The sequence below is a fragment of the Mastigoproctus giganteus genome, chromosome 1 (assembly GCF_048544385.1).
Source record: "Mastigoproctus giganteus isolate SK-2022 chromosome 1, ASM4854438v1, whole genome shotgun sequence".
Lineage (NCBI taxonomy): Eukaryota > Metazoa > Arthropoda > Arachnida > Uropygi > Thelyphonidae > Mastigoproctus > Mastigoproctus giganteus.
This window is the reverse complement of record NC_143575.1, coordinates 255052439-255073787: the sequence shown is the minus strand read 5'-3', so window position 1 is coordinate 255073787 and position 21349 is coordinate 255052439. Positions and strand designations below refer to the sequence as shown.

Here is a 21349-nt window from a genome sequence, read left to right as displayed (position 1 = left end):
TTGTAGCAGATATTTGAAAAGTTGAAGCTCATTGAGCAGGGAAAGGTTTCTAAATATGGAAAGTAGAATGCAACGTGCTATGATCAGCAAAACTATGGATAGTATTTCCAGAAAATGGAAGAAGGTCATTAATATACAAGAGGAAAAGAGTGGGGGAAAGAACTGAACCTTGGGGGACACCGGCATTAGTGGAGAAGTTAGAAGACAGAGAGCCACCTACCATCACTCTCAGTGAGCGATCAGAGAGAAAACTGGATAACCAATTACTAAAAACAGTTGGCAAACCATAAGATGGAAGCTTGTTTAGAAGACCTTTATGCCAAACACGATCGAAAGCCTTTGAGATCGAAAGCAGAATCAAATCTCCCCGGAGGACGCTATTATTTTGGATCGTGCACACTGATACTGGGAGCGTAAATGGCTCGAGGGTTTACGGATTGGTTCATCCAGTAAGAATACCATGAATAGAGATAGAGGCATGCGTATTCTTCCTATTTTTGAAACAATTGTATTACGTTCGGATGAACGATTTTCTTTGCCACGTACCCGAGACATTTCCGCTTCCGGTTCTGACCATGTGCCAATTGAACCACGTGGAGAAATACCACGTGTGGAAGTACCGTGAACCTGCTATTTAAGGAGATGTTGCAGGAAGTCATATTACTGTTGAAGAAGAGAGCTGACGCTCTCGAAAGCTCCAGGTTTTTAGAGCTTTTAATTTTATATTTTAGCTTATTTTATTACAGTTTTTAGTATTCCGCAATATACAATCATCAGTTTATTGTAAATAATTTGTTATTATTTTTATATTTTTTATATTATTTGTAAAAATTTTAGTTACAGTAAATTTTGTTCAATGGTCGGTGTACGAGTTTAATTCCTAGATATAGCCTTTGAGATGTCAAGAGCAACTACTTGAGTTTCACCGAACCTTTCCACTGAATTAGTCTATAAATGGGTAACATAAGCCAGAACATCACCAGTGGATTGACACTGACGGAATCCATACTAGTCAATCGTTGATCAGACGGAAGGTTTCTAGGTAGTTTAAGAGTTGGCGGTTACTTGATTTCTCCATTACTTTAGAAAGAGTAGAAGTAATCGCAATGGGACAATAACTGGATGGGAGGGATTTGTCACCCTTTTTAGGAACTGGCTAGATATGAGCAAATTTCCAAGCAGAAGGAAAAACACCTTTGGAATAAGAAAGTGAAAAAAGACGGCAAAGAATAGGAGTAAGTTCAGGAGCACAGGTTTTGAGAACAAGTGGAGAAATACCATCGTTATCTGGAGCTTTCTTAGCATCAAGATTCGTCAAAATTCTTCTGACATCCTTTTGACGGAAGACTACAGGAGGCATTGAATGGAGTGGGTTGGGAATGGTGGGAGGTGTTTTACCAAGATCATTAATATATGAGTCGGAAAAAAAATGGGATGCTAGCAGGTCAGCTTTATCCTTGGCTGAAGTGACAACAGAACCATCTGGTTTGGACAGAGGTGGGAGCAGAGATGGGCAAAAGTTGCGGCCAATAGCTTTGGCATGGGACCAGAATGCTCATCTACCATTAGGACAAGAAGCAAGTTTTCTACTCTTAGCCTGTTCAAACTCTAGTTTGGACTGATTAATAACTGCTTTACAATTGTTGTGAGCTTTGGTGTAGGCAGAAAATGAAACTGAAGAATTAGAAACAAGCCAATTACGATATGCAACATTCTTCTCTTGAACAGCCTTAGCACAATTATTGGAAAACTAAGGTTTAGATAAAGGACAAGATTTTAAAGTGGAATGTGGGATAAAGGATTCCATTCCTGCAAGAATAATTTCACCGACACGATCTGAGCAAACATTGACATCAGAAGTTTTGAAACAGTAATCAGACCAAGGAAAAGAAAAGAAATCTTGTAGGTCATCCCATTTTGCATTCTTGTAATGCCAAACACAAGGTTGGGAATAGCCATGAGATAAAGGTTCCATTGGAGAAGAGACAATCACCAAGTTGTGATCTGAAGTGCCTAAAGGACCTCTCACTTCGACCGTGTACTTAGAAGAGTTGTTTGTGAGAAAAAGATCAAATGTGTTGGCTGTATGATTAGGATTGTCCGGTATTCTTGTAGGTAAATGAACAATCTGTGCAAGGTCATTAGTAATTGCAAAAGCCTCAGCATCTAGACCAGCTGGGTTGGTGTGACTAGAAAACTGAAGCCAGCTGGAGTTGTGAACATTAAAATCCCCAAGGAAAATTACCTCACTGTTAGGAAAGTTGGACTGGAGAAAGTCAAGTTGCAAAGAGAAGAAGTCAAAGAGCTCCAAGTGATTGGTGGAGTTGGGAGAACGGTAGAGACAACAGATGAATATTACACAATGAGGTAGAGAGATTTTAAGCCAAAGAAGATCAAAGAGAGTAGATTCCAAAGAGAGTAGATTCCAAATTGCCAAGTCTCTGACAGGGAATATCAGAACTGACATATGCACAAGTACCACCTTTGAGGCGAAAGGAATCATATAGCGAATAATTTGGGCATCTGAGATGAGCAGTAGTTGAATCAACCAATAACTGAGATTCTGTCAGAAAAAGTACATGGTGTTTGGCAGACTGCAAGTGGAAATGGACATTGTTAAGATTAGAATTGAGACCACGTATATTTGTGAAATGAATTAGGAAGTGCTTGGGAGGTTTAGATCTTTTCGCAGATAAGCTTGCTCTATTAGTTTGAAAATTCATGGTGTATTCGATAGTAAGAAAAAGTGGTGGGACATGCTGTATGAAGTAATGAAATTTTTGGATATGGCATACACATGGTAAGAATATAACGTGGCCTCGACAATGCTCCCCGCATACACACTACTCAGACTCCCTCCAGTCACTATCTGGCAGAGTAGAGGTAGCAAGATTATACACTAGCTGATTCAGAAGCCTCCTAGAGAGTTACCAATAGGTTCGGTCCGGTGTACTAACTAGCAGCCGGCCTGTAAACACCATTTTAGAGCTGTACCCTCGAAATGTAAGGAATATTGGATCTTGTCATGATGACCATCATAACCTCAAAAGTCATCAATCATACTGCATGATGGAAGATATAGGGAAGGGTTGCAAAGAATAAGTCCAGAATGAAAAGTTTTGTTATGCTCCCTCTAGTGCATTCTGGCAAACTAGACCGCCTTGTCGGAACTTTTCTAAAGTTCCAGCAGTTTTTGGATCAATAAGGTTGTTGATAACAATACCATAAAATTCATCTAAACTGTGGTGATATCAGGGAGTACAAGGATGGAAGGTACAAATTTAGTTTCTTGAGATAATTGGAAAATTTTTATATGAATTAGCACCACAGCAACTCAGGAGGTTAGAAGGCATCTTGAGTACTGTGTTGTGCCTGTAAATCAATGTGTTTTAAGATTTATCTGTTGAGGATGGATAGATGGAGGGAGGCGACTTGCACCTCTAGCTGACACAGATTAACTTAGCTCTCACCACATGAAAATGTCTGTGTCATTGGAATGGTCCAAGTATGAATTCTGTCAAACAGGTGGTGGTTGATTTAGACTACGTCTGTCTGTTGCCACTTCCCTAGAATTGAGATGTAAAGAAAACTACAGTAAACCCCTGCTATTTGCGGTATCTGTATTTGCGGTCGCTGATTTAATATAAAATGAAACCTAAAAAAATGCAAATTTTAAAGCGCCGTGAACATTTTCCACCATAAAAAAAACATGGGTGTGGCTAAAATTATCTTTCCCAGTCAAAACAGCGCTCAGTGGGTGGGGGGGGGGTGACAAAATCACGAGCGTCAATGTTTCTCGCTAATCCTTGTTCAGTATGTGTTATATGCTTGTCATGGAAGATTTCATCATTTGCTTTTAATTTATATGCTTATAAATTGAATAAATTTATATGCTTAAAAAAGTGATAAATCTACCATTTTGCAGTGTAAAACACTTTTTCTAGTGTGTTAATGGAAGAAAGTGACTTTATTGTGGCAAGTTCTTTCTAACCTGTACAAAAATATGGCTACGAATAACAAGGGAAATGCGAAAATATCAAAGAAGGTGATGACATTAGTGAATAAAATTGACTTATTAGACAAAATTTCTAATGGTGAAAGTGTCTCCTCAGTGGCAAAACATTATAAAATCAATGAGTCAACCGTACGATCAATCAAAAAATCTGAAGAAAAAATCCGCTGTAGTGTACGTGAAAACGCGCTAATTGCTTCAAAAATTTAGAGAGAGAGAGATAATCTTTTATTACCCTTCACGGCCATAAAGCCAGGTGCTTACAGTTTCCCAAACTTGGGAAAATTGAACAATTATTTACAAAAAGGTAATTTTACAAAGAAAACATATTATAATACAAAGGAGAGAACTCCTTACGAGAGTTAAATCTGCTTGAGCACCAGCTCAATCAGACAGGAACAGGTGCAAGGTATACATCAGTCATTGCTGATTAGTCGTACTCGTCATAATTTTTTTCCGGTAAGTCCGGTCAGCAGCGAATTTGTTCAGGTCGGCGTCCAGTGCCTGGGTTTGCTTGAGCATCTGCTGAGGAAGGAACCTGTCCGAGAGATGGAGTCGTGCTGAATGCGAGTAGAGCTCGGGATTGGCCCTAAGGGCAGCAGGGGGGATCCTCCAGCCACAGGTATCCCAGAATGAAGGTGTTGCCATTATGCCTGTTATCATCTTGACTGTTGCTAGGAGGCGTTGGTCATCGATTAAGGTGGGAAGCCGTGGAATTCCGAGAGAGTTGGCAAGCTGTGTGGTACGAATCAGAGCTGGAAGGTTGTGCTTCCTGTTGGCCCACTTTAGGAGCCAGAATTCTGTGGCAAAGAGTGGTTTCTTTATTGACGGTGCCGCTGACGCCCAAATTTCAGCAGCATAGAGTAAAGGTGGAAAGATAACTGTTCTTATGTACCTCACGGTTATCTTTTTGTCTGTGATATGAAGGAGATGCTGTTTTGCTATCCACCGGAGTCTTGAAGCACGTGTGAGGAGCATATCCATGTGGGCGTTGAATCGAAGTTTTGGGTCGAATACAACGCCCAGATCACGATGGCTGGACACAATTGGGATGAGGGTGTTGCCGACCGAAGGCTGGAGAGAAGAAGGAGTTTGCTTCAATGAATACACCATGAATTCAGACTTAGCAGGATTGATCTTGAGCCCAAACTGGCAGAGGTAAGATGTGACTGTGGTGAGAGTGTTGTTAATTTCCACTTTTACCAGATCTAGGCCTTGACCGGGAATGATTTTTGCTCTGTAACTCGTGATGTTAAATTAGGAAAAATGGAAAAGGCTTTAAATCTGTGGATAGAAGACTGAACTGAAAATAAAATTCCGTTAAGTTCACTCTTCATTCGTGAAAAAAGCAAAACTCCTTTATCAACACTTTAGCGAAACAGGTGATAGCACTGGTGGGATAAGTTTTTTAGCTAGCAAAGGCGCTGGTTTGAAAGATTTGCTTGAAATTTCTAATAAATATTACACTTAACATTAAATTGTTTCTTATATTCATTTCGATGCCATATGCTTGCATTTCACTATGTACTGTATATGTACATAGTCATATTATGAAGGTACATATAATACATACATAGCCAAAATTTTAGACTAGTTTTTCTTATATATTTCATACTTTGGAACGGAACCCCTTTATTACTATGGGAGCCATAACTCAGTATTTGCGGCATTTCTCAGGAACGTAACCCCCGGAAATATCGGGGGTTTACTGTACATCTGTTTATTAACTAGCAAGAAACTTTTGATCATGTAAGGCACGATAAACTTCTAAAAATATTAACAGATTTGGATAGAGATGGGCAGAATGTGGTCTGCAAGCCAGGTAAGGTCTGTAAAGCAATTTAACTCAGATTATGAGTTAGAATACGGGTTAAGCTGCTTTACAACTTAATATCATTAATTTCATTTTGATGATTATCAAGACTGCTGTTTTTATATACAGGCAGTTCTCGCTTTACGAGTTCCCGGGTTTACAAGTTTTTTTTCCCCCAAGTATCAACAAAATCGAAAATATGAACATTGATTGCAAAAAATGAATGTTAAACATTCATAAATACTGAATTCCAAACCACGTGCATAGCTATACAATACAGTGTATCCCGCTTTAAGATATTAATCAGTTCCAGAGACACTCTCGTATCGTTAAAATATCGTAATGTGAACCCGATAACATATAGTTTTTTTGTAATTCGTTTCAAGATCTCGGAAGTTGAAATTTCGCTGTATAACTAAGCTATTTATCCCTCTAAAATGTCATTTTTAAGGGTCACAAACGTGCCCTTAAAAATGACACCTTTTATATGACCGTAAGGCCATATAAAAGGTAGTGAGCACGGTTTGTAAATTGTATTAATTACCAAATCATTAAAATGCACTACCCTTTCTTTGTTATCATATGTTCCATTATAAGAATCAATTTTAAACTCTTTTGTGATATTTTTCTAAAGCACATTTCTGGAGGTCATGACCATAAAATAATTTGCACTTTCCCGTTTATTGGGCTTTTCTGTTACTGCAAGCAATTATAAACTGGTAGTAAACTATCTTCTTGCATTTGTGAAAATATTGATAGCTGGAATTGTGTCGGTTTTTACGTTATTATGGTGAAATGTGTTTGCCCTTTACTGAAATCTTCTCTTTCCTTTTTTTTAAGCTTTGTAAATTTGTTACTCCACGCGAATCGTGTTAGTTGCAATTTTTGCATTCCGTTAAAAAAATACTTATGCACTCAATCATGAAATTTATAATTAAAAGAAGATTATCTTGGAAACAAATGCATCTTGAAACATTTCTGAAGACAACTCCTTGTGCAACCAACCAACGAGTGCCGAGCCAATAATGAGTGATCAACAAGTGTGCATTTAGTTGATGATGATAATGACGAAGAATAAACAAACATTCTTTAAAATTTGCAAGTCGTAAATAATTTCTCTATTATTATAATTTGCTTGCTTTTACAGGCTAAGTTTTCATTTCTTTTGATAAATCAATCACTGTTTAAACATAAACTAATTTCATTGTTGAGAATGTAACCCCTATTTTTAACCTTATATCTATGAGAAAAAAATTCCTGCTTTATGAGCGTGCGCTAGGAACAAATTAACTCGTAAAGTCGAGAACTACCTGTATTCATAGTATTATTAAAAAAAAAAAAAAAAAAAAAACACGCCCCCGTTTGGTATCAATAATTATTATTATCATCATTAGCCATATGGTGCAAGGAAGCCTTAAGGCTTTTGATGCACCAGCCAAAAAAAAAAAAAAAAAAAAATGGGTTACCCTGAGAGAGAGAGATGGGGGGGGGGATCACCAAGAAAGAAAAGAATGATAATATCCAGCTCAGGATCCTGGTTGTGCCAAGCCCATACTTACCAGATGTGAGCCCCTGGGGTTTAACTGAATATTTTCAAACCACTAAATTTTTCTCATGAGATGCTTCAGTCGAAAATGCTTGGTTATTTTTCTCAACCAGTCTATTATTTAAAAATAATTACTTATCTCTGAGGTAGCATATCATTCAAGCTTACATTACACAGATAAAGTTACTGGAATGAAAGAGGTAGAGCACAGAAGCTGTTGCTGTTATTTGGTTTTTAGGAGCATTAGCAACTAAGGCCATATTGCTCTGGGGATATGCAGTGGTCATTCCCTGACCTTTCTGCATCCTCTGTATTTGGTGGTCACGGGCTCGAACCCCAGTCTAATCAAGAAGCGTGTGTTATGCACTGCTGCTTCTGCCTACCTGGCTATGGAGGTGCCAGCACAGAAGCAAGCTAGCAGGAGATGAAGCATCTTATTGCCAATCCCATTTACCCTATGTAGTGAGACAACACTGGTTCACTTGTAAAAACAATAGATTTTGTTTAAGTGGAAGTTTCAATGTATGATATGATAATGTGACAGTATTTTTAGAGAACAAATTTTATAATTGTTAATGAGAACAGGGACTTCACAAAGCATATTGATTAATAATCAATATTAAAAATATATAATGGTTAGGGCTACATAATAACTACAAATTATGAGAAATTTAAGAGCGGTACTAATTTTAAAACAATTCAGAATCTCCCTGGAAATAATGGTAATGGATGGTGAACATGTGGCCAAAAAATTATGATAATAAAAGATTTCTGGTCCAATAAAGGACTATTAAACCTCAGAGAGGAGTGCTCCAGATAAAGCACGTCAAAAACCATATTTTTTCTAAGTTAAACAAAATCTATATAAGTGAGATCAATGCCAACTTATAAATACCTCAATTATTGTGTTTCCAATCAATCTGTATCATTAATTGTTTTGTTATTGAAAAAGTTTGGCCATAAAAAAAAAAGCATTTTCTTAAGCTTATTCATGCTTATTAATTATTTCATACTGAAAAACAAGAATTTAAAATTAGCTGCATCTCTCCTGTCTAATTACTGAAGCAGTGGCTTGTTTCAGATGTTGTTTATGTTTCTTGGAGATGGACTACTAATTACAGAAAGCAGGATATTTTGATTTTTGTTTGTTTCAAGTTTTGCTTGCAAAATCTGAAATTAAATTATTTTATGCAAACATTTTGTGTGAATCAAATTAAATTGTATAAGGCAATGGTTAGGCCACATCTTGAGTATTGTATAGAGGTCTGGAGGCCTCATTTCAAGAAGGATGTAGAGCTGCTGGAACGGGTACAGAGAAGGGCAACAAGATTAGTGAATGGAACAAAGGGTTGCTCTTATGAAGAAAGGCTTAGGTTTTGCAAATTACAGTGTCTGGAGACTAGGCACCGGCGAGGTGATCTGATATAGGTGTATAAAGTCTTGAATGGTTTGAGCATTCTCAATGCCGATGGGAGTCTTCCTCTTGCTCAGAATAATCACCTGAGAGGGCATAAATTCAGATTGAGGAAAGACAGATGTAGGATAGATGTGCGGAAATTTGCCTTTAGGCAGCGGGTAGTTGGTTGGTGGAACAGACTTCCATCGCTTGTTGTTGAAGTTGATAGCCTAAACAAATTTAAGGCTCAACTGGACAGGTATTTCGAACGAACGGAGGGGTGAAATGGGAGTGGTGTGTTTTCTTTTTTTCTTTTTTTTTTTTTTGGCTGATGCTGAATAAGCTTGCTTTCTTGCATCATATGCCTCTACTAATGCTAATGCTAAATTTAATGAAAGAAACTAAATAAATTTATGCACATAAAATTTAACAAAAAAATGTTTAAATGTGAAAAGGGGGGTTTTATTTAAAAAAATAAAAATTAAAAATATATGCTTTTAATATAAAAAAAATGGACTAAAACAATTATGTTCATAACAGATTGAAAATAAAGGGTGGAATCAAAAAAGTGAACATTTAAAAAAAAATTATGCTGATTTTAAGGTTATAACATGGCATAACTTCCCCCAAAAGTGTGCCCATTAGTTACAAGGAAGTTTGCGTCCCTGTCTGAGGTTTAAGAAAGAACCTAAGCAGACAGGAAAAGTATTTTAAAATGCTGAACATTTTACATAGGCAGTTAGAGTACTGTAATATATGCTATGGTGAAGAAACTGTAACCTCCCCATATGTGCCAACAGCGAACTGTCACAAAGGCACATATGTAATGTGTGCCTTTTTTCATGTTAAAGAAATGTTTCTTTATGTTAAAGAATGCTGTATACCTCTTTTGACATTAGGTGACTAAATTAATGGCCCTAATTAAAATGTGGTCAAATGTAGAGGTGCACGCAGTTATCTTATTTATGCACATGAAAAATTCATTTGCAACGGTGTGTGGCTCAACACTCACAAATGACTGTTTTTGGTGGTCAGTTCAAACCAGAAGAAGCAACATACCCACTGCTATTTGCAGATGACAGTGGTTTAGTGTCATGGATGGAAGGTCTTGTCCATCCAAAGCAGAGTTTCAACTTTTCCCATCTAAATTTCATCTGTTTGTAGCTTCTAGGAAATACACTGGGTGCATTCATGACTATGTTCTCTGTGAAGGTATATCTGTTTCATCACTAATCACTAGTTTAGAGCAGTCTAAATTGAAATCTAGTTGGAAGCTGGAGAAATTCTCAAAGGCCTCTTTAATTGCTGCTGTAGTTAACTGATCTCGAGTAAAGTACATAGGGCACAAATGCCAGCACAATTTCTTCAAGCAGCTGTGTATTTGAGTTCAGCTGTTATTAGAAGAATAAGTCAAAATCAGTATTTATTGCTTATCTGCTATTAATAACTTCTACTGCTTACATTCACAAAATATCTGATAAATTAGTGGGAAAAACATTTCACACAATAAAATTTAAAAATTTTATTTATTTAAAAAGAAAAGAAAAAGATCAAGACCAAAATTGATGTCTAATGTTGGTTTTATTGCAGGCCTGACTGACTGTAAATGAAAAACAGGTGGTTATAATCAGCAATCTTTATTCTGAAGAGCTAAATGAATGAATACATATATTAAGATGAAGCAGTCTTTTAAGAGCAAGTACAATATTTAAGGAAAAGTAATCACAAATAAATCATAAAGAAGATATGCTATCCTTATACATTGCTATATATATAATTAAAGTCACATCAGAACCTTTTAAAAAATGAAGAGTCAAAATGACAATAGAAGATATGTGAGGTACAAGCCAAAAGTTTCTGGACTGGCTGTGAAGAGTATTAACCACATGCAGTATACCATTAGATACCACTGAACTAATTAATTGTGAGTTAAGTGTGGAGAGTTTTTGGACTGGCGGTGCAATTGGTATTTAAGAGTATTTCTGTTAAGTGTTTCTTGTGATTTTTGTAACAGAGTAAGAAGCTGGACGTTAAGTAACAGCAAATTTGCATCAAATTTTGTCATAAACTTGAGAAAACAATGTTGGAGATTTTCAAAATAAGTAAACAGGCATTTGATAATGATGCTATGGGTAGTAAACAAACTTTTCAATGGTACTGCATTTCCAAGGTGGCCAAAATTCAGTTGAATTTTGGGAACTCAGGTCACACTGATGAAAGTGTTGAAAAGTGCATCAAGTCATCCATGAGGACAGACAGCATACAATTAACAATATTTGTGACATTTTACGGTTATTATATGGTAAATGCTGATGCATTTTAACTGAAAATTTAAACATGAGGTGGATTTCTGCAAAATCTATGCCCTGCTTGCTGAGTAGCAAACAGAACCAGAACCAGCTTTCTATGTATTGGGACATACAAGCACAGGTTTCAAAAGGACAGAAACTTCCTTTCCAAGGTCATAACAGGAGATGAAAGCTGGGTTTATAGTTATGACCAAGAAACAAAGCAGCAGTCTTCCCAGTGGAAAAGTTCATCATTTCCATATTAAAAAAAAAAAAAAAAAAAAAAAAAAATGCAAGGCAGGTCAGATCAAAAATCAAGAACATGCTGATTGTTTGCTTTGACAGTCTAGACAATTGGCGCACTCAGGATTGGCTTCTGCATCATGACAACATGCCAATCAATATGGCATTGTCAGTTCAGCAGTTTTTAGTTGAGAATAAAATGGTGATGGTCCCATACCCTGACTGTTCTCCCAGCCTGGTCCCTTACGATTTCTGAAATGTTCTCCAAAATGAAAATCCAAAAGACGTGAAGACGTCATGGAGATTCACGTTGAATCAGAATGTTGGACAGCACCACGAAACAGTTGTCAAAGAGCTGCTTCAAGCAGTGGGAGAAGCACTGTGATCAATGTAGAAACTATGGAGGGGAATATTTTGAAGAGGAAAATGCTAACATGTAGCTAACATAAGTCTAAATTAATTTAATTTTGAGGTTCAGAAACTTTTGGTTCACACCTCATAAGTTATAGACATTACAAATGTAATATGAATGAAACAAGGAAGTTGTAACAATTATTTTACCTGTTAGTGCCACAAAAAGACGTAAAATGTCATTCGTTCCTTCAAATATACGAAAAATCCTAAGATCACGAAGCATTCTTTCCAGACCAGCTTCCTTCATGAAACCCATTCCTCCTAATAACTGAATGGCTTCGTCAACAACAAACCATGCTGCTTCTGATCCATATATTTTACTTATAGCAGCTTCTAGCTGGAAATCATGATATCCCCGGTCCATGTTGCCCGAGACCATATAAGCCATTGACTGAAAAAAAAAATACATGAAAGTGAGAAAAAAAAAATTTAATTTCTCCAAATAATTATATCTAAAAAATTTTGGTTCTACTTTCAGTTGCTTCATACACATTATGCTTCCTTATAATTTGTTTACTAATTTTTCCCCCCTATTTCAGAGTAAATAATAATTTTAAAAATAACATCAAACAGCATAATTTCATGTTAATTAGAATTGTTTAGAACTAGAATACTATGCCTCATAAAATTTATTAGCAAAGGTCTCCAATTTAAACAAACATATCTGAACATCATAAAACTGCGCATGCACGTATTCTCATATGCAATGGCATGATCATTTTTTTTAATTACTATTTTTTTCTCTCTAGTTAGTGGTGTACTGTCAGTTCCATGTATCGATAATAATACCTTATGTTGGAAATTTTAATGTATTATATTTAAATTTTAACTTATTTTTGCATGTAAATATTCCATCCCCCCAATAATGTCTGTATAAAAAACATTATGGGAATTCTGTTGTTTCGAAACTTTACTAGATACATTGGACAGACAACTTGTGTGATCGAGACCTGCTCATATAACGTTACTAAATATACTGCTATCCACCAATTATTTCACCCATGAAGGAGTCTTTTACCAACAAGTGTCTGGGGTACAAATGGACACCTCTCTCTGAATTTTACCTCCTGGAAACAGAGAATCACATCATTTTCAAGTACTCTTTCCCAATCCCTTAAATTTTATGGAAGGTACGTAGATAATTGTCTGCTTACAGGTAAACCTTGATATCATATATATTTGCAGGTCTTGATCATACACATTGTTTGTCCAACACACCCAATAATGTCTCAGAAAAAAATTAAAAGGCTGCTTATCCTTTTGCCATAAAGACTGGGGACGATGCCCCTATCTAACATGTGGACAGCATCAAGCAAAATGCTACCTTTCATTGTAATAACAATATAAAATAATTTAAGATAAGTACACATTTGCCACCTTTAATAATCTTTGTAAATAAAATTAATTCCACATATGGTTTTTTTTAAAAAACAGAATTGTTTAAAATTTTACAAGCAGTAGTATTAATGCCTACTCATTTATTGGTAGTATTCTAGGGTTAATAATTAAATTACACTCAGTGATCACCAAATTATGACCACCTACCTAATACTGTGTTGGGCCACCAATTGCATGGATAACCACTATTTTCCTAGGCATTAACTCCACTAGATGTCTGTAGGGATCTGCAGCCATGCTGTCTGCAAGGCTTTCCACAGTGTCAGAATAGATGATGGTTGCATGTCCATACACTTCAATTCCCATTCCAAAGCATCCCACAGGTATTCAACTGGATTAAGGTCAGGCAAATTTGGAGATCAATCAAGATGGGAAATATCTTCATAGTGTTCCTCAACCCACTCAAGCACAGTGCGGGCCCAATAACATGGTGCATTATAGTCTTGGCTGATACCTTTTCTGTCAGGAAAAAAAATGGAACTTTGCAGGATGCGCATGGTCTCCTAAGTGCTGCTAGTAGACCTCAACAGTGAAACATTGGTCCACATGCACCAGGATCCTAGTTCTTGCCAGCAAAACATGCCCACATTAATCAACCACCACCTGCCTGGATAGTGGGGCACACCATGCATGATGAGTTCTTCTTGGTGGATTTTACAGCACACACGAAGGTGTCTGTCAGCGTGTTGTGCCAGTTATTTGGACTTATCCAACCAGCACACTAGTTTCCAGTCCTCCAGTGTCCAAATAGCATGTTGTTGGTACCACAGCATTTGCCATTGATAACACTGGTTTACAGTGTATCTGAGTAAAAGTATGTGGCAGTTATTTATGCATGTTTACTGATTACTAAACCGAAGTCCGTTTGTTTCTATCACGTAAAGATTTTTCACAATTCATTAACAAAATATTACCTAGGTATTGTATGCAAATGTGTACATAACTATAGTTTCTGCAATGGTTTACAAGTTTTATAGCCCTATATTTGTAATCAGTATCAAATATTTGCCTCAAATACAACAGATTGTGCATGTTTAATCCGTAACTACACACACTGCAAGGTAGCCAAACCTTGACCCAAGAAGGTAGATGGCCCCCACCCCACTCTTCTGGCCCATCTGTGATTACCAGAATTTTATTTTCTGAGTGGAGTCTGGGAGACTCCTGTGTGTAGTTATGGGTTAAACTTGTCTGGGCCTGCACTCTCTTGTTTGTACAGTATACTCAACCACAGAGCCACCATAAGGGATGTGCCACTTATAATGAGCTCTCATTGTGTGTTAGTTTTCTTTTAGTATGGCAACTAGAAATGTATAAACAGTCCTGACATATTTTGTTACATATGTGGTTGTTTTGTTCCTGTAAAGCAGAGGCGAAATATTATTGATTTTGTAAAAAAATTGTATTATGCATACTTTGACATAAAACTAGGCGATCAGGATAAATCATGGGCACTGCATAATGTATGCCATACATGTGTCGAACATCTTAGAAAATGGAGTCAAGGAAAAAAGGTGCTTGCCATTTGCTATTCCTATGGTGTGGCACGAGCCAGTAAGCCATGCTGAATGTTACTTTTGTGTATGTGACGTTAAAGGTTACAATTCAAAAAATAAAAAGGACATCAAATATCCAGATCTACTGTCAGCCATAAGACCGGTTCCGCATGGACCTGATCTGCCCGCAACACCTCCACCAGAAAATTTGGAGTTTACATCTTCCACTGAAGCAGAAGCTAAAGCGGTTAGTGAAGAGGAATGTTATCAACCAGAAAATATTTTAACGCTACAGCAATTCACACAAGTCGAACTGAACAATTTAGTAAGAGACTTAGGTCTTCCAAAGTATGCTGCTGAAATTCTGGGATCCAGACTTCAAGCGAAGAACTTACTTGCTCCAGGTACATCATTTTCCTGGTACAGAAATCGTGAAAGGGAGTTCGTACAGTATTTTTCACAAGAAGGTTCTCTCGTATATTGCAGTGATATTGTGGTTTAGTAAGTGCCTTAGGAGCTCCATCATATGTTACTAGTGAATGGAGACTATTTATAGACTCTTCTAAGACTAATTTAAAAGGTGTTCTCTTGTATAATGGAGATAAGTATACATCTGTGCCAGTTGCTCATTCAATCTACTTAAAAGAAACTTATGACAATCTAAAGTTACTTCTGGAGAAAATTAAATATCAAGATCACGAATGGCAACTATGTGGAGACTTAAGTGTTATATATGTTGTTGGGGGAAAAGGGTGGGTACGTTAAAATGCCATGCTTTATTTGTGAATGAATTGCTTCTTTGTCCAATGCAGCGCTTTAGCAGAGCTAAAGCGCTGCATTGGACAAAGAAGCAATGGCCTCAGAGGCACAATCTTACACCGGGGTCAAAAAATATTGTGCACGAAAGTTTGGCGAAGACAGATAAAACACTTTTACTTATACTGCATATCAAGTTAGGCATAATGAAGCAATTTGTTAAAGCATTGAATAAGGATGGCAACTGCTTTAGGTACCTTTGCAGTAAATTTCCAGGTTTATCTCATGGAAAACTTAAGGAGGGTATCTTCGTTGGTCCCCAAATTAGAAAATTGGTTTTAGACGGTCAGTTTGAAACTACTGTGACTGACGTTGAAAGGGAAGCCTGGATTGCTTTGAAAAGTGTAATGGAAAACTTTCTAGGAAATCATAAATCACAGGATTATGAGAAAATTGTTAAAAATATGCTCGAAAAGCTTCGCAATTTAGGTTGTAACATGAGCATCAAAATTCACTTTTTGCATGCCCATCTTGATTTTTTACCCGAAAATCTTGTACAGATGAGTGAAGAACAAGGGGAGAGATTCCATCAGGAGATAAAGGAAATGGAGCAAAGGTACCAGGGAAGGTGGAATACAAGCATGATGCCTGACTACTGCTGGTGTTTAAAAAGAGAGAAACCTAGCACTGTACATAAAATAAAAACGATTAAACATTCTTTTCAAACCAAGAGACGAAGGTCTGATTAATGAAAGTTTCAGAATTTTGATTAATACTTGTTAGTATTTACATATTTTTTGATATATGAAAATGTAATCCTATCAATTTGTCATTACTAAATACAATAAAGTTATGTACTTTCGTAAAAAACAATACTTTTTTTATTTCTTAAATTGTGAAATATCTAAATCATATTTGAAATCACAGCAACATATTTCGGCAGTAGGACCTATTGAAATTCAAACCCCAGTGAACAAACTTAAATTTGTAAACTAGTGTAATCAGTGTAGAGGAGAGGATGTCTCTTGGGTTGCCTGTAGTAGAACCCCATATGTCTGAGTGTGTGGCACATCGTCACTTGGAATATTGTTCATGCATTCCCCATACTGTATTGCGATGTCAACCATTGCAGAGTTACCTGCCGTTCAGCCTGTACAATGCACTGCAACCTTTGCTCACAACAAACAATTACACAATCTACAGTTCTGTCGATGGGAGGTGGTTTGACCCATTTAACACCATTCTTTGTACACCTTAACCACAGTGGGCCACAAGCAATTGACACGATGAGCCGTTTCCAGTATGGAAATGGAAGCACCAGAAGAAAGAGCTCTCACAATCATGCTCTTTTGAAATTCCACGATATCTTTATTATGCCCCATAACTGCTACTTTATCACTTTGACTTTCACAACCAGATGCAAATTATCAATGCTCTAGTGTACAAAGCTGTTTAGCTTTTTATACTGACAGCTATGTGGCACAGTCCATCACAGATGGGGTGGTCATAATTCAATGATGACTGGGTGTATATTGCTAAATGTTCTGGAGATCTGACTCCCTTCTTGGTGGATTTTGGTGGTTTTAAAAAACTGTTTTTCTGACAACTAATTACTTCCATCATGCCAGCTTATTGGTAGAGAAATAAACAAAAAACAATTTTTTTTTAAATCTGAAATGCTTCAAATTTTTTCTGTATTATTTACTCACAAATATATAAAAATTAACATTTTAAAAGATAAATATCTTTTTTTTTTTCTATTGACAAAAACAAACAGAAATTGTAAATGAAAAGTAATGCACAGTTAACTGAATGCCAAGCTCAACTAGTCTGAATAAAAAATAATAGAATATTTCACATTCAATCTGGCAATGTATTCTAATTTGGACAGTAATAATAAGGAAATGAAAATACTGCTAAATGAAAATAGTGGTAGTACCTCAGTTATATACTGCTTCATGCACATTCGAGATATTTTTTCTTGAATTGTTCCATACGAGCTAATTTTATTACCAAACTGAACACGAGTTGTGGCATGATCAATACACTTTTCAATAGCCTCTTTCATGGTACCAGAGAGAACAGCAGCCATTCCAAACCGACCATTATTAAGTATATTCATTGCCACCTGAAAAATAAATTGGAAAATATTTTCAGGGTACAAGCAAAAAAAAAACAAAAAAAAAAAAAACAACACCCACAAAATTAATCTTTGATTGGTCAATCAGATTTTGTAGTAAAGCATTAAAAAATTCAATTTATAAGAACTTTTAGAATCAAATATGAAAAATTTAAAACTCTTTAACAGTTAAATTCAATGATTGTATGCACCAAAGTGAATGCATGTAAGAGAGCACTATGCATAGGCTATGTAAATGCTAATGTTTTCAGCATTTAAAGAACCTTGAGGATTTGGTATACAAAATCACATTAGGCAGTGAAGATATTTAACTGTAACACTGAATTAGGACATGATGAATTTTAAGGAACATTGAGGTTTCTGGTGGGTACTAGATATCCATTCCTATGCAAGAGTATTCATTTTGTAGCTGTTACTCCTCGAGTCTTTAGTTCAGAACAGATTTCATCTTCAGACAGAATGAGTTTAGTATGTTATGTAGTGTTACTGTGAATTGCATTCCCCAACAGAAGTGGCTCAGAGGAGCTTTTCTAGATGTTTGCCACACTGTCTCTACGAGAATGTTGCTAGAAGAAGCAATTTTCCACTATGGGTTTTTCACTAGTCAAGTGTACGATCAGGTACTGAGGTGTTGGAATTGATATATCTTCAGCTTTAGACCTTTTTGGTTCTGTGGTGGTTGGGAAGCATATGTTCAGTGCCTAATCTCCCCACCCAACACAGAGCCCTAAGTGACACCTGCTACTTGACAAGTAATATATGCATTTTTAACCAGACACCAAGGCTATCCCAAGAATCATACTTGCACCTTAACCAGCCTGAATCCTGTTGCTTGGACAACGAGGATATGGCATCAGCTTAAGGTTGAACCTTGTAGGTAAACCCACTAGGGGAATGATCCTGGGCAAGTCATCCCAGAATTTCCACCTTTTCAAAGCAGAAGCATGGAGCTGGGCTCCTCAACTACAGAAGCCTGCTTTTTGATTTCCACAGGTGCAGCATACACGTCAGATTCCTACTGCATCAGCCTAGAACTCAGGTTTAGGGCATTAGATCCAAGATGCCAATACGAAAGAAACCCCCCCACCACACACACACACACACACACACACACACACACACACACACACACACACACACACACACACACTTGCTATGTAGATGTCCACATTGAGGAAGTAACTTTAAGAAAACTTGTCATTCACCAAAAATAAATTTTTTTGTACTATCCTTGACAGAAATTTCAGTGATGTGCAAAGGAAAAAGGAGTGTATTTCCCTAATATCTCACATCCAAAGCATCCCTCTCCAATATGCTTAAAATGCTCCATAGTGGAGACAGTAACCATGCTGAAGAATACAAATAAAGAAATGAAAGGAAGCAGGCTTTGTTGTATCAGTTATAAAAAGGTGGGCAAGTGACCATGCACTCATTGCACTGTTTTTACCTATGTATTCCACATATTTGCTCACGTTTTTAGGTGCATTCGTGCACACACATGCAAACTATTGTCTTCACCACACCTGTCTCTGACCGACAGTCCTTCAGTCTGTTCATCCATCCAAAAGTAACAACTTGACTTACAATGGACAGATTGTCATGAAATTTTATTTTTGGTCGTTTTTAAAAATATTTCTTTATGCCATTACAAATTTCATTAAAATCAGACAAATAAAAATCCGGTATTTATTATTTCTCTTTTCCATACAATTTGTATGTAAAAAAAGAAATTCACAAATTAAATGTAGGTGGTATTGTTAAGACTTGTACTTGTGAAAAGAGACACATGCATGTGTGCACACTGTATGTAAAGTTAAAAGGAAAGGAGGAGGAAGGCAGAATGGAAAAACAAAGAGGAAAGCAAAGAAACAATAAATAAAAAAAATAAGTTAAACCAAAGCAGAAGTGAAAGAGAAAATAAATGAGAAAAAGAATTACAGCAGAAGGAATGTGTATCTTAAATTTAGAACATTTAAATAAAAGACAAATATAGCCAAGATTACGAGCCAATAAATAACAGATACAGACAGGCATTCACCTTGATGGTGCAAAAGCCAAAAAAAAAAAAAAAAAAAAAAAATGAAATATCACAATGGAATACAATAAGCCAATCACAAAAGTATAACAGATAAATAAAGAATCACAAATAAATAAAACAACTAAAAATAGAAAAAAAATTGAAAACAGACGACTATTGAGTCCATTCTCATCAGAGGGCCGCCGGACAGACAACAATAATTGGAGAAAATACTGCATTTCAAATGCAATGCAAATCATTACAATGGAATGTGACTGGCAAACAGTACTCATAAAAAGAGGACATTTACATATTTTGGGGCGAATAAAAGAGGACAAAAAGTTCATCTTGGATTAAAAAAGAGGACAAATATATTATGCAAATAATAAAATAAAGACAATGTAAACCACATTTACTGATGTTTAGGATTAGTACATTCATATTTGTCTTGAGAAATTATTTCTTTCAATAGCTCTGGATTGCCTCTCAAATATCAACACATGACATATGTTTGAAATTGTACTGCAAAAACAATACCTTTTACAGAATTGACATTTAACCTATTCCTTTCTTTCGTCCACCGACTTTGCATTAGAGAGAATACTTTCTCTACATTTGCATTGTGAGGAGGAATTGCAAAGAAAAACTGGGCAATTTTCAACAATTCTGAATGGAATTCAATATTTTTTGAATTACTAAAATATTTGGCCCACTTTTCATGTATAAGCATGTTTTTAAAGTCTTTATTATTCATTTGATTCACTTTTCTAAATATTCCATGCAATTTCTATACAGATTTTTTGTATCACTAGAAAATTTTTCACATTCAAGTACAAGTCCATCATGTTTTTGTATAGCATTTCCTTTACTCTTAATGGCATGAAGTTGTGATCTACCGTTTCGAGATAATTTCTTTCACTGAGACTAAGACATCTAGCACTTCTGCAGCTGAGTTACTTTCCCTTTCAATTTGTTGTATGCGTGTATGGAATACACTCATAAGTGATTGCATGAACCAAAGATGAATCTCACTAAATCCATTTTCAAAGAACCTTTTAATCACAATGGGAGGTTTTTCTTGGGACAGAAAATAAGCCTGTAAAGCTGGAAACATATCTATGAGCCTTGTGATGCTTGGAAATAATGAAAGCCATCTCGTCTTGCTGTGAGAAAGGAGCTGTCTATATTCAATCTCAACAAACTCACAGTATTCCTTAAGCTCTTCAGTCCGGACTGTATAATTATGAAAATACTGGTAAATTTTAAAAGCAATGTTCTCTACATCAACTTCCCAAAGTTCTGAGGCATTCTGAAGACAATTGTTCAAAATATGTGCAGGGCAGCCCACTCCAATCAAAGTCTTGTTATGCAACAATTTCTTTAATTTTGCAAAGACATTATTCCCTCCTTCATTTCGTCTCAGTCCTCCAAACATTGTATTGCAATTTTCCCCAGTGAATTCAATACATTTTTCACACAAACTATTTTTTTCAAGAGTTTCTTTAACATATGTAGAAATGGTATCTGCAGTCTTGTTAGGCATCTTCTGTAATTCAATTAATTTTGTTTGTAACCCTCCTTCATTTACATCAAAATACTGAATAATTATGGGACTATTTTTTTCAGAACCATGATTACCTCCATCAGTTGAGACCCCACAGTATGCAATTTTATTTTCTTTTAAAGTTTTTACAGTAACATTAAGAGAATGAGTTGCAAGTACAAAGTTTACAATGGCTTTGTCTTGGTTCTAGCACAGGAAAATCTTTTTGCTATCTCAGAATCAAAAAATACATTTTTTAACTTGATAGTTGTGCAATCCATTGATTT

The 21349-nt window shown here is 36.2% G+C and overlaps 1 protein-coding gene across 1 annotated transcript in view; it reads right to left on the bottom strand.

Moving 5' to 3' along the window:
• The window catches only part of Acadvl (Acyl-CoA dehydrogenase very long chain), a 136460-nt gene that overhangs the window by 32973 nt on the left and 82138 nt on the right, over positions 1-21349 (bottom strand). The window contains exons 9-10 of the mRNA XM_090376974.1: positions 17302-17490; positions 11860-12103 (exon numbers count right to left, since the gene is read on the bottom strand). Of these exons, the coding sequence (XP_090233100.1) occupies positions 11860-12103; positions 17302-17490 (433 nt within the window). The remainder of the gene's footprint in view (positions 1-11859; positions 12104-17301; positions 17491-21349) is intronic.